The 13,571-nt window shown below is 38.8% G+C and overlaps 1 protein-coding gene across 5 annotated transcripts in view; it reads right to left on the bottom strand.

Moving 5' to 3' along the window:
• Window positions 1-2,214: 2,214 nt before the first annotated feature.
• LOC124795047 (lysophospholipase-like protein 1) overlaps window positions 2,215-13,571 on the bottom strand; it is a 66,637-nt gene continuing 55,280 nt past the window's right edge. For all 5 annotated transcript variants that reach the window (XM_047258835.1, XM_047258833.1, XM_047258837.1 and 2 more), the window contains exons 3-5: window positions 7,773-7,917; window positions 7,194-7,309; window positions 2,215-2,697 (exon numbers count right to left, since the gene is read on the bottom strand). In XM_047258835.1, coding sequence (XP_047114791.1) covers window positions 2,473-2,697; window positions 7,194-7,309; window positions 7,773-7,917 — 486 coding nt within the window. In that variant the 3' untranslated portion in view covers window positions 2,215-2,472. The remainder of the gene's footprint in view (window positions 2,698-7,193; window positions 7,310-7,772; window positions 7,918-13,571) is intronic.

A 13,571-nucleotide genomic window follows, 5' to 3' on the forward strand; every position in this document is an offset into this window, starting at 1 on the left:
GATCTTTCTACAAGCACTGTTCTTACATCTTTTTATGCTTCAATACACCAACAAATTGGGCAACTTCATTTGCAGTGTGGTCTCGGGCAAGTCCAAACACGACAGTTCCTTATGCCATTCTGTTATGTCTCCATATCAATAAGTCTCACTGCATTGTTCCCATAAAACCAACTGGCACATACAAAGCACTTAACTGCTTTGATACAAATTAGCAGTTGAGGATCACAAGACCAGTACAAGTTCCCCACCAAATGTGCCATATTTTGCAACAGTACTCATTTAAGTGGCTAATGTGTTGTGTGATGGGCTTACATGACGTGGTCTGTGCTGGAGATATAGGCTGACCACTTAGAGGTTACTAATTGAATTCAAGAATTCCTCTATGATATAGAAAAAGTTTTTGGGGACAGAACAACTTTAATCTTCATTTGAAAATGCTTCTGCATCTGTCAGATATATTCCCATGGACAGATTTTCATAGTGTATATTTTCTTCTTTCTGTGACAAAGTTAGAGTCAGTAAACAAAAGTTTAGATCATTTACTTCCTTTGTATTTGCAGCAGTAACTGTATTACTCTCACACTACAATGGACTGTTGACAACAAATTGCATCAGTTAATAAATGTACTGTGAGGTTGTTAACATGCTTGCAAGATGTATATGTGGGAACCTCATACATAACTGCAATTTTGTGTGTGTGCATACCTGTGTGTGTGTGTGTGTGTGTGTGTGTGTGTGTGTGTGTGTGTGTGTGTGTAATGAATACCTTTAACCTAAGCGAGAAATTATCCAAGACTATTGTCCAACAGGATATCAGTGACTGGACTAATACTAGCTTACTGATTTCTATGCACCAAAATTGGCAACAACTGTTATGGTAAAAGGATATGAGTCTGAATGTTTTATCAGGTGCACTACATGTTGTTTTTACTCTAGTTTAAGTTTATATTAATATGCATTCCCATGAACTTAAAACTTCCTATTCAATTTATTATTTTATTTGGACAAATTACGTTAGTAGGAAGTAGGATATACTTGAAAGTACATAAGTGGATCACCTGGTCTTTTTTTATTTTTTTTTTTTTTTTAAATGGTTAAAGCTAATCAGTTTGTTCAAAATCAGTTTCTAACTTAACAAAAACATTGTGTATTACTTTCTCTGTTGATGCTTTTTTTCTTGGCTTGGCAATAATGTTTGTACCACCTGCATAACAACTAATTTGGTTTGATGCAAATAAAATGATATAGCTCATTAACACAGAGCAAGGACAGTAATGAGTCGACGACTGAACTCAGTAGGAGTTCACATAATTCAGTAGCCAGTTCATATTACTCTGGTAATCATATTTTTTTTTAAACTTATTTATTCACCATCTTTAAGCATTTACTTTCAATCATTTTCAACACCAGTAATTTAAATAGAACTTTTACAGAGTGGACTGACATGTTAGATAAAATGGTACATGAACCACTGACCATTCTCTCTATGCAGTCAATAATTTGTTTGCTATGGCTACAGTTATTTCTAATGAGAGCACAAACATGAGTGTACTTAGGACTTATGACCTTAGCTGAGAATGAGGGGATGGGAGAAATTGAGGGGGGGGGGGGGTGAATTATGTTAGATTAGTAATGAACAACAAAACAATTTTGAGATTTTATGATGAATGATTCTGGGTGCAGTTGCTACTAGGCAATATTAATTACATATTCTGGTTTTCTTCAGACTAATACTGAGTGAATACCTCTGTCTGCATGAGGAAGATTTGGTTTCCAAAGATTCTTTTTCTAGGGACTGGAAGGTGGGTCTGCATAAATCTTAGCCATAGTATCTTGCATTGAGTTTCCAGTAGTCATTATTTCAAACAATTTTCAAAATAAGCTCTTTAAACAAGCAATATATGTATTTTTTTCTTTTTGTATGGATTGATCTGACAAATGCTCAATACTTATCTTCTGAAATGAACCCAGGTAATTTGTAGAAGATAAAAATAGTATAGCAACGACAAAATTTGAAAAAATATATAAAACATGTAGCCATTAAAAGGTTATTGACAGGGTGAGTGAGTGTGAACGCTTCTATAAAGAACCAGAGATTGTCATTACTGAAACCCTCCTAGAAATTCAATAAAAGGATCATTCTTTGCTTAATCCATACTCCTGAAAATAAAGTATCTGAATTAAAATAATATTAGAAAGAGGTGTAGATACAAATTATTCACTGATCTCACTATTTATTGTTACATTTTCAGTGGCTCCCAAATTAATGAATAATGTAATATACATGTTACACACTTAAATTGTACTTGTGCCTCTGGTGAGTTCGCAAAGTTTCTAGCATACATACAATCTTATATAACATTTAAAAATAATGTACAAAAATGTTCTGCTGGAACGAACAATGTTATTGTCTGTCAAGCCACAATTTATACAAAACTACATCCTTCAGCAATACATTTAAAAACCAGCCATTTATTCAGGTACGCGTTCTCTGACCCAATCACTCCATGCTTTAAGCTCTTGCTTCTTTAGTTCATGCAATGCATTCTTGATAGTGTGGAACTGACCCTTCACACCAAGTTTCTCTAGATTCTTAAAGGTTTCTTCACCCCATGTCAAGGGCACTAGGTCATCTCTATCACCATGACACATAAACAAAGGTGGGAATTCTTGCTGTTCCTTGTAGTTCTCCAAATGCTAAAAAAAGTTACATTACAAATCAGTGTCAACATTACACATAGGTTCTCATAAATTAAGGAAAAAAATTGCAAAACAGTAATAATTCAAGGAAACAGAAAATAAATGACAGATATTGGGTGTATTACCACAGCTGTGCTGTAGAAAGTTACCACATTCAAACCAAAAGTGTTGTAATTTGTATCATTTGTAGACAACTAACAATTGCATACTCAAAATTAAAAAAAATAAAAATAAAAAACAGTTTATGCTATGAGAAAAAGAGGAGACGACTAGGACAGCATGCTTGAGCAAAAGGCAATGAGGTATATGAGTGGTAGAACACTGCAAGCATGTGCCCAATCTGCATGGCATTCTTGTGGCTGTGGTATGCAAGAGATAGGGCGAATAAACTTCACATAGTTTGACAGAAGTTGCCAAAGATGCCAGACACTAAACTGATTAATGACACAGCTGCTTGCACACTCAATGAGTGCTCATATGGTTAGAAGCAACTGAGACCAAACCGTGCATATAACAAGTGATAACAAATAGCTACCACTGAGTCTGCTTTCCATGTGGATGCAGTTCTTTAATAAGCAGTGGTGGGGTGTGGGGTAATGAAGAGTGAGCACGACAATGATCCTTATAGCCACAGTTCAGTTAATTGAACATGTCTTTATTTTTACCATGATACATACATTTAAAAAATGCAATCTAGGTCCTGGCTGTGTACTGACTTAAACCCACTGTGGACGTGATCACAGCATGCCCAAAAACTTGGATTCCACATGGACAGCTTTTATTTGCTGCCAGTAATCTCATGTGAAGTCAGCTGACACAGGAATGTGTGTACTGATTGCTCTTAGAATTACTCTGTCAGAGTAATTCATGGATCCTGAAGTTGATGCATTCTCCAGTCTAATAAAAAACACAAGGACATCCTCAGTCATTCTTCCCTGAGAAACTGGAACTGTAGGGATCAAAGGAAAGTTCTTAACTACTGTTGAGTCCATTGCACTTTCATTGGTCAAACTCCAAGGGCTGTTATTTACTTGACTCACTTCCTTCATATCGTTTGCATCTGCTTTTAACCACCCGATTTCTTAATGTACTTGTTCTATAACAGTATGTACATCTACACCTTGCTGTCTGTCTGTCTGTCAGTCATGATTGATTACACAGTTACTCCATTTGCCATCATTGTCGTTTGCACACATGCCAAGCAAAGCTGATATCTGCTAGATATCTGCTGTAGTCCTACAATCAATGTTTGGTCACTCTGCTGCATAGCCAAAGAAAAGTGCTCTGACAGAAGAAAATTGTCTGCATCAGCCAGAACTATTTCTTCATTCAGATATCACACACAGACTTCCAGGAACAGTACCAAACACTACTACAACTGATGGAAGACAAGGTTTTCTTCTCCCCTCAGGAATAGTAAAGGAACACAGGAGATCACATTTATGACAACATTTTATAAAGGATTTCATTCAGATGAATGCTGGTGGGGCATGGGGGTGATCAATACTAATAACCGTAATCTAGTTAACTGCACAAGTCCTTATTCTTACCACAATACATACATTCACATACAGGGCCAAGGACCTGGCTGCCTACAGACTTAAAAACCCAGCATGAATGTCACTGGAGGCAATGATAGCACACGCGATATCTTTGATTCAGTATAGATAACTTTTACTGGCTGCCAGTGGCCTCGCATGAAGGTGAGTGCTAGAGGGCAAATGTTCTTCCACCCTACTTCCATGGGTTTTTGCAGAGGAAACATTTATTAAATGAAGTGCAGTGGTGTGACACTGGCATACTACACTCAGCTCAAACTCAGGAAGATGTCACCAAGTGGTTAAATGTTCGGTCTTTCTGTTGTTCAACAATGTTTTCTAATGCAAGTACTGGTATCCAGAAGGAAGACTTAGTAGGGTTTTATGTCACATGGGTGACAAACTCATTAAAGACAGGACACTAGCTAGTGTGGACAATGCAGGGGAAGGAAATTGGTTATGTCCTTTTTAAAGAACTCTCCTGGCATTTGGCTTAATCAATTTAGGATAACAATGGAAAATATAAACCTTTGTGCCCAGATAAGGATTTTCACCTGACTCCTCCTGAATCTCAATTCAGTGTCATAACCATTGTGCCACCTACTTTGTTGGTACCCAGAAGGTCCAACCAAGGATGCTGAAGAATAGTCATGGCAAACACTTTCTGTTATACACCAAAAGAAGACCATAATGTCATTGAAACTATGGTCTATCTTTGCTTGAATCATCAGAAAATGATACGATTAAGTACTGCACACAGAAGGCTTTATGATAGTGCATTGTAGGGCACATAATCAGCTATAGGTACACTGCTTGTTGTTCACAGCAGCAAATAACTTTTATTGTGGATTTAGCAGGACACACAATGGACTACAAAGCAATGAGGAAACATTCTCTTCAGACATGAGTCCCTGATTAGCTGGCAAATAACTTCAGGCGCATTTTGAGTTTGTAAGAAGCTGAAACAAATTAACAGTTACAAAACATCCATCAAAAGAATGCCTTCAGCTGAGGTGGTGTCTATGTATGGTGGTTTATATTTTTAGATGGGAGCAAAGACATCATGTAACTGCTCAAAAAAATTGTTGGACACCTTTTACTCAATACTCTCTTCATCACGGGAAATCCCTACATACAGCATTTGCTTAAAGTTGTAAAAGCAGGCCAGTATTCTGAGTGCAGTTCAGTAGTGCATACTGTGTTTCCAGTCACAGAAAGAAAAAAGTGTCTTTTTATGCTGTCAACAGACCTTAAAGTTAAATTTCAGTCTTAGACCATATGCACACTGTCACCTTCTGGTGAGAAAAGTTGTCAGCATGGGATGTTGCCTGTAAATTGTTGTACACCACAGAAACATTATTTGAACATCCAACCATTATTGTGAGACACAAAACACTGAAGGTATGCCTCATAGTGGTTTCCCATCAGCTGAGGGTCATTATCTACAAATTATGGCTCATAAGTCTCCAAGGAGAACAAACAGCACTGTGCATTGTCTTTTCAGAGGTAACACAGAGGGTTGTATCAATCCAGAAAATACACAGCTGATTCCACACAATCAATATGGCCTTGATGCATCCATTACAAACAACAGTACAAACCCTCACCATTCACAGAGTACAAAGACATTTGGTAAAGAGAACACCTGGGGGTGGAACTTGGGTCAAGAGCCTAAAATTCTCTTTACAAACAAGTGCAGGATTTGTCTGTTGCTTGATGATCAACATAAAAGATTGGACACAACTAGGTACCAATTCATATCTCATGCATGCAGTCCTCCGCAGGTTGAGCAGGGAAGTGGGTTAGCCATATCTTTTTGCTCATGTTCACAACCAAGTACCATGATATGGGAATTTCAACATGTACCAGGACTGCACACATGTACCCTGTAAACAAGCAACAACTTGATTATGTAAATTTATTTTTCTAAGACCTTTGATTGAATGCCCTGTTTATTTTTTCGTTTTTCTTTAAGCTGTAATGTACATATGTAACTTTTACTACTGTATAGAGTACTTTTGTAAGTCTTTTTGTCTTTACTTTTCCTTTTGTTCTTCTTGCTGTAGGCCTTAAAGGCCCGATAAGGCAATAAATGATGATGATGATGATGATGATGAAGACGATAATTAAAACTTTATAACTATCCCTCGTATTTCAACTTGGATAATGTCTATTCCTTGTATGTGAATTGAAGTGGAGCATTGGTAGCATAACTGCAGAAATATAAATGAAACTCAAAAATGGAAAACTGGTCCCACTTCTACATCATAGTCAAGACTACTGGTCACCTACTGGGCATTCACACTTATACAAGTATGATCACAAACTCTGGAGGTCATTTTTTATTAAATACTGGACAACAACAATGGGCACTGAGATCAATTAAATATGATATACCATTACAACTCAACTCTAGGCAACAAAGATAATGGCAATAATCATTTAAGCTTTCAACTTTAATTTTACATGAATAATGTATCAAGTATATTTTACCAGTTACATTTTATTTGCTGCATAATACGCGGTATGGCATTTCTATACTTATTCATTTAGTTGTCCTTTTTTGCAAAAACAGACATAATGTCTGATGGGATAGCAGCAGTCAGTGATTGTATAATGCCTTGATTGCAGTTTTTTTTTTTTTTTATTTTTTTTTTTTATTTTTATTTTTTTTATTTTTATTCATATGACCGGTTTCAGTTCATTCAGAACCATCTTCAGATCTGATATTTCAGTTACAGTCCAAATTCAGCAACTTAGCAACTTTCACATGCTGACGCAGCATGTGAAAGTTGCTGGATTTGGACGGGTTACTCCTGTAACTGAAATATCATATCTGAAGATGGTTCTGAATGAACTGAAACTGGTCATATGAATAAAAAAAAAAAAATTTGCAATCAAGACGGATTATAGGTAACATTTAGTTGGCAGTTTATTATTTAAATCCATGCTTACCTTATAAACAACTGAATTGTAGTTGAGGAAGGACGACAAGGCAAAAACTCCTGCCACCTGTGGTTTCAACCTGTATCCAACATGAATGGCCATTGCTCCTCCCATTGAAAAACCACCTTAAAAAAGAGTCGTCCAAAAAATTAGTACTTTGAATGTTTCATAATAAACATCGCTATATATTTCCTTAATACACTTGAGTTCTATTACATAATGCCACTTCAGAAAAAAACATATTATGTGTGTTCAGAATTTCACTTAATGAAGCCACTGTAATTATACTAATTATAACTACATACTGAGAATTTCTTTAATAAGACACCATTTTGTGGGTACAGATTTTCAGTAAGTGGTAAAGTTATTGATCTCAATAAGAATTAAATTCTGGCTTATAGAGGTTTTATTTTGTAGCAGAAGTTTTATTATATAGCACTTAATTTCTTAATATTATTCACAGTTTAGAAAACAAATACACAGCAATGCAAAAAATTTCTTTCTCAAACTTTATACATGCATTATTGGACATTGAGGTTAATTACACACATGTATTGCTCTGGGAAAGAATCATTATATAAAAAATACCTATTATTATGTGTTCAAGAGGAATTCCAGACATGACTTCCTTCTCAATCAAATTTACTACTTCTTTTCCCATTGGCTCTATTGTGTCTAGATGTTCAGGTACATCAGGAGAAATATTTTCACGGTCAAACCACACATGACTGGGCTGAAAATTGCACAGATGAAATGACAATTACTTTTATATTCAAGACATAAAACAAGTGGATTATGACACTAAGTGAGCAATTAATGGCTGTGGTCTTATAATAAATAGCCCAATTGTATGGTACTTTAAATTGATTCTACTTGTTGAAGTATTTGATTTGACAGGAAAACATCAGATTACAGGATGGATACCAGAGACTGAGATCTGGTTTCTGTACAAGTTGTAAATAGCCTTTCACTCCATGTATTTTACCTCTCCTACTTTCATAATTTCAAAGAGAGTATTCCAGTCAACATTATCAAAAGGGGACATGAAAAGGAAGCGGTAGATGAGAAGGGAGTGAGACAGGATTGCAACTTATTCCAGATGATATTTAATCTGTACATTGAGCAAGCGGTAAAGGAAACTGTTGTAATTAGGTATAAGTCCAACACAAGCAGTAGACTGAACACAACTTTATTCCACAAAAGCATTAACAACTTGAACACAGTATTTAAGTAACATTCAGCAGGAACCAATTATGTACACAAAGAGCTGTAGCAATACACATAGAGAACTGAGGACTGGGGACTGTGGCTTGTTCTGACAGTGATCTCTCTCTGCAGGTGACTCAGCACTGCCACACGCACAGTGAGTTTTGAAAGTATGCACACATATCACTGCATTCCTCCTGTCTTAGGGAGATTACAGATTGTTGAGATGTTCATCCTGTCATTGTCTGCTGGGCTCTGGTTAAGTTGGCATGCTGCAACTGGACCATATGGTCTGAAGTGCTTCGGGCACAGACGCATTCTGCACCCACCTTTTTGTGCCAAACCACATGACAACACCGGTGACACCGGGGCTGTTTCCGTGTCAACCTTGGGCATCGGCTATAGTGATGGTGCTGCAGTGCTGATGATACTGGTATCAGCAGTTGCTCAGGAATGGGTGACAGAATCCCTGACAGTGGTGTCAGAAGCAATAGAGGAACTGCTAGTTTGGGCACTGAGGATGCATGACATCACCTGCACTGGAATGGAGAACTGGCAGCAGCAGGTGACGTGATGCCCGATGTGGAATTTGGTACCATAGAGAAAAACATGGTATTTCTTCACAGCATATACAGTGGCCAAAGCTTCCTTTTCTATCTGAGAGTACCTAGTTTGAGCAAAAGTCAGCATTTGTGAGGCATAAGCAATAGGCCACCCACAGTCATCGGGGACATCTATGAGCCAGTGGTGCCCCCAACCCCTACTGTGAAGCATCCATACCAAGGACAAAGTGGAGGCCTGGTTGGTATGTCACTAGGCAGGGCGCAGACTGTAACATGGTCTTAAGCATGAAACATGTGGTTTCACAAGTCAGTGACCAGAGACATTGAGCCCCTTTGTGCAGCAAAGCATATAACGGCTGCGCAACTGTCGCTGCCCCAGGCAAAAACTTGTGGCAGTAGGCGACTTTGCCTAGAAGAACCTGAAGTTCTTTGACAGACATAAGGCATGGAAGCGACACAATAGCAGAAACATGTTGATGGTGTGCTTTGAGAAACTTCAAACCCAAGACAAATGATAGAAGGTTGAAAAAATGGACATGTTTCTAAATTATACTTCAACCCAGCCACTTGGAGGACAGAAAAAAAAGAGTACAGAGTTTTTGTATATGTTCCTCAGTGAAGGCACCAGAAACTACAATATCATCCAAATAGTTTGCACAACAAGATGTTCCAAAAAATGTTGAAAAACAGCGGGAGTGCTGGCAAAGCCAAAAGGCAACTGCAAGTACTGGTACAGTCCGAAAGGGGTATTCACATATAACATATGTTATGACTCTGTATCTAAAGGAAGTTGTAAATAGGCAACCGACAAGTTAATATTTGAGAAATATTGACCACCTGATAACTTCGCAAACAGTTCATAAAGGTGCAGTATCAGGTATGTATCCACTATAGACTGTGCATTCACAGAAACTAGACTCACTACAGTGGTGTAATCGACCTGGTGTTTTCTTTATTATAACTAAGGGGGTAGACCACTCACTTGATGCCATAGGCTGAACAATGCAGATTCCGTGAGATGATCTAATTCATCATTGACTTGTTCCCTGAGTGCCACTGGAATCAGAAGGGCACAGAAGAAATGGAGCTGAGCAGAAGGTTTAATGCTAACAAGCACTTGAAAATTGTTGGCACACCTCAATCCACGACAGAACAAAGAGTAAAACTCAGAATATAATGCATCTAACTGTGTATACGGCACTTGTTGAGACACTAAATTCACTTCATCTGAAATGGTAAAACCAACAATTTAAAACCATCTAATCCAAAAAGATTCTCCATAAGTGTGTTACTTACAATAAAAAAATGTAAGTGATCAGACTACTGACTTGTAGGTCACTGTAGCAGAGATAGGCCGAGAATAGGAATACTCTGTTCATCGTAATTTTCTAACTTTCAAGACACAGGAAGAAATGCAGGGGAGCCCAAGTGGATATAGTTTGTAAGTTTAATAAGGTTATCACAACTCCTGAATTTACTTGCATGTACAGAACTTTACAAAAAACCATAACATCAGTGAAAAACTTGTTTGGTGCAACAGAAATAGTTGATACAATGTTTACATCCATATCCATATCAGGATTGTTGTGCTGAATTTTTGCATTACAAACAGAAGCAATGTGACCTTTTTTCTGAAATTATGACAGGTAGCTCAGCATTTTGGGCATTCTGGACACTCGTGGTTAATGAAAAAATAAGGGCAAGATGGGAACATGTAACACATGTTGCTGGTTACTGGCCTGTTTACATTGTTGGTGCAGTTGCTGCTGGGAGCGAAGCCAGCAGCCTTGATGCTGTGATTGTGTGCGGACCGCTGTGACCATGTCTTCCTCCTGCAAACTATCTGAAGCTTGATCTAGAGGATTGCTGACACTTCTAACCATAACTCAATTTGGTTACCCGCAGATTGTGACACCTCAAATGACTGTGCAATACCCAAAACCTAGGAGAAGGGCGGATTTTCACAATGGAGGGCACACTCTACCACCTCACAATCCTGAGCTAAACAAATGATATAGCACCTCTCACCATGTGATCAGCATATGGCTCTTTACGCACATCAGACATTAAATGACAATGACAATTAAACCCATGGAGCTCAATATGATTGATGTTGTTGCCTCCTAAAGCAGTAAAACTCCACCCAAGATGCAATAGCATGCATGTGCTTACAATAGTACTTCGAAAAAAGTTCACAGATGTTAAAGAAGACCGAGTCTGAAAAGGGGTGAGATGACATAAGACTTCGTACATTCTTGGCGATATCCATGAAGGGAACAAGGCACAACAAAAAATAGTGCCTGTAATCCTAAAAGCTTGAAAGCGTTGTTGCAGATGTTTCTTGCATGCATCCCATTCCTCAATGGACTCACTGTATGTAGAAAATGGAGGTGGATAAACCGTGGGGACCGCTGAGGGTGAAACTGCGGCCAAGAAACAGCTGGACCATCCAGTTGCTGAGCATGCTTTCCAACATGATGTTCTACATTTCAATGACTGCTTCAAAGCCTATGCTATCTGGATGCTTCACACCAGCACCAGCTTTTCTGATTTTCACTGGTGGGAACTCTCCCTACAGTATATCCTGCATCCTCATAACTCTCCTGACCTCAACCTTCATTAGTCATTGTCCTTAACTGACCCACTCCCTTCCCTGTTCCCAATCCAGCACTACACAGCCCTCTGTTCCGCCAATGCACCCACAGTCTTTTTTCTTCTCTCCTTTTCTGCTGCCATGCCTGCTACCCATACCCTTCCCCCTCCCCACTGTCCCCCTCGCAGTAACCCCCCCCCACCCCCCAGGCCTGCCTACCGTCTAACCATCCGACTGCACCTAGCTGCCCTACCCTCTCTTCACCTCATCCCTGTACGCTCCCACAAGCAGCACTTTACTATCCCCCACCCCTACCCTGCTACCCTCCTCATCCCCACCCCAGCCTCCTCCTTACCCCCACCACCCAGTCGCCCTGTTGAAAAGGTTATTCTGGAAGCCACTGAGCAAACAGAGTGCAAGCAACTGCAGATTTTGATGCACATTGGAACAAATGATGCCTCTCGTCTGAGCTCCAAGGCCATACTTGGATCATTCTAGCAACCAGAACAGAAGGTTGAGAAGACCAGCACTGTGCACAGAGTTTCAACAAGGCTCACAATTTGAAGCATTGTCACCAAACTGATCTTGGACATCTGGTTCCGAGTCAAGTGAAAGGAGTGAACCAGATACTTCAAAAGTTCTGTGACAAGATGGACTGTGACTTCCTGGACTTGCGTCATGGTTTTAGAACTATAGGGGTGGCCCTAAGAGGGTCATGTGCACACTACACATCAGAGGCTTTTATTTTTTTTTTTTTTTTTTTTTTTTTTTTTTTTTTTTTTTTTTTTTTTTTTTTAAAAAAAAACATTAGGTGATTCTGCATCCAACAAAAAACCCAGAAGTGTCAGTGTAAGATCAAAAGATATTACTCCCACATGTGACAGTATTAAAATCCTAGTGGTTAACAGCCGAAGCATTCACAACAAAGTGCCACAGTTAGAACTGCTCCTGAAAAACAGTCAAGCTCACATAATAACAGGTACACAAAGCTGGCTGAAAACTGCAGTTGATGGCAGTCAGATTTTGGGGGGAAATTTAAAAGCATACCAAAAGGTTAGGCTAATGGGAAATGCAGGTAGCATATTTGTTGCAATAGACAAGACTATCCACAAAGATAGAAATTGAAGCTGCCTGTGAGGTTGTTTGCGCAAGACTCAGTGGCTGATGTGGGCATAAAATAGTAATTGGATCCTTCTATCAGCCACAAAGCTCATCTCCTGATGTAATGGAAAACTTTACAGAAAACTCCAGTTTGCTGGTATGTAGTTTCCTCGGTCATACTGTAATCACTGGCGGAGACTTCAACCATACAACAATCACCTGGGAAAATAACAATGTTGTTAGTGGTGGGCATGATAAGACATCATGGGAAACATTACTAAATGCCTTCTCTGAAAACTTTCTAGAACAGATAGTTCAGAATCCGATTCATGATGGAAATATATTCAATCTAATGGTAAAATATAGACCAAATCTCTTTGAGGATGTCCACGCTGAAACTGGTATTAGTGATCATGGTGCAGTTGTGGTAACAATGATTAGAAAAGTACAAAGAACAACTAAAACAAGATACATTTGTTCAGTAAACTGAACCTTAGGTCTAGGAGTAACATCTTTGATTAGTAATCACAACGTCCTCAAATCCTGTGTTCAAAACCTGCCAGTGCTTAAATTTTGATTAATAACCAGCATTGGTGACTGAAGACTTCTGGTGTAAGAAGTCACCTTCATTCTGCCAATGGCTTTGTCAAAGATGGCACAGGAGCAGACAGAGGTTCGTGGCACTCTCTTGTCCTTGGGGTGGGAAGCTGCTCCTACAGGCAGAAGAATCAGCAATGATCAATGGCATGAGGATGCAGAAGGCAATGGAAACCACTGCATTAAAGACAAATAACATACATCCACAGGACATGTAGCCTGTAATTAAAAAAGTGTCACAATGACCTCTCCATTGGCAAAAGATTCCGAGATAGTCCCCCATTCGGATCCCTGGGAGGGGACTGACAAAGGGGAGGTGATCATGAG

This window comes from Schistocerca piceifrons, chromosome 4 (assembly GCF_021461385.2).
Source record: "Schistocerca piceifrons isolate TAMUIC-IGC-003096 chromosome 4, iqSchPice1.1, whole genome shotgun sequence".
NCBI lineage: Eukaryota > Metazoa > Arthropoda > Insecta > Orthoptera > Acrididae > Schistocerca > Schistocerca piceifrons.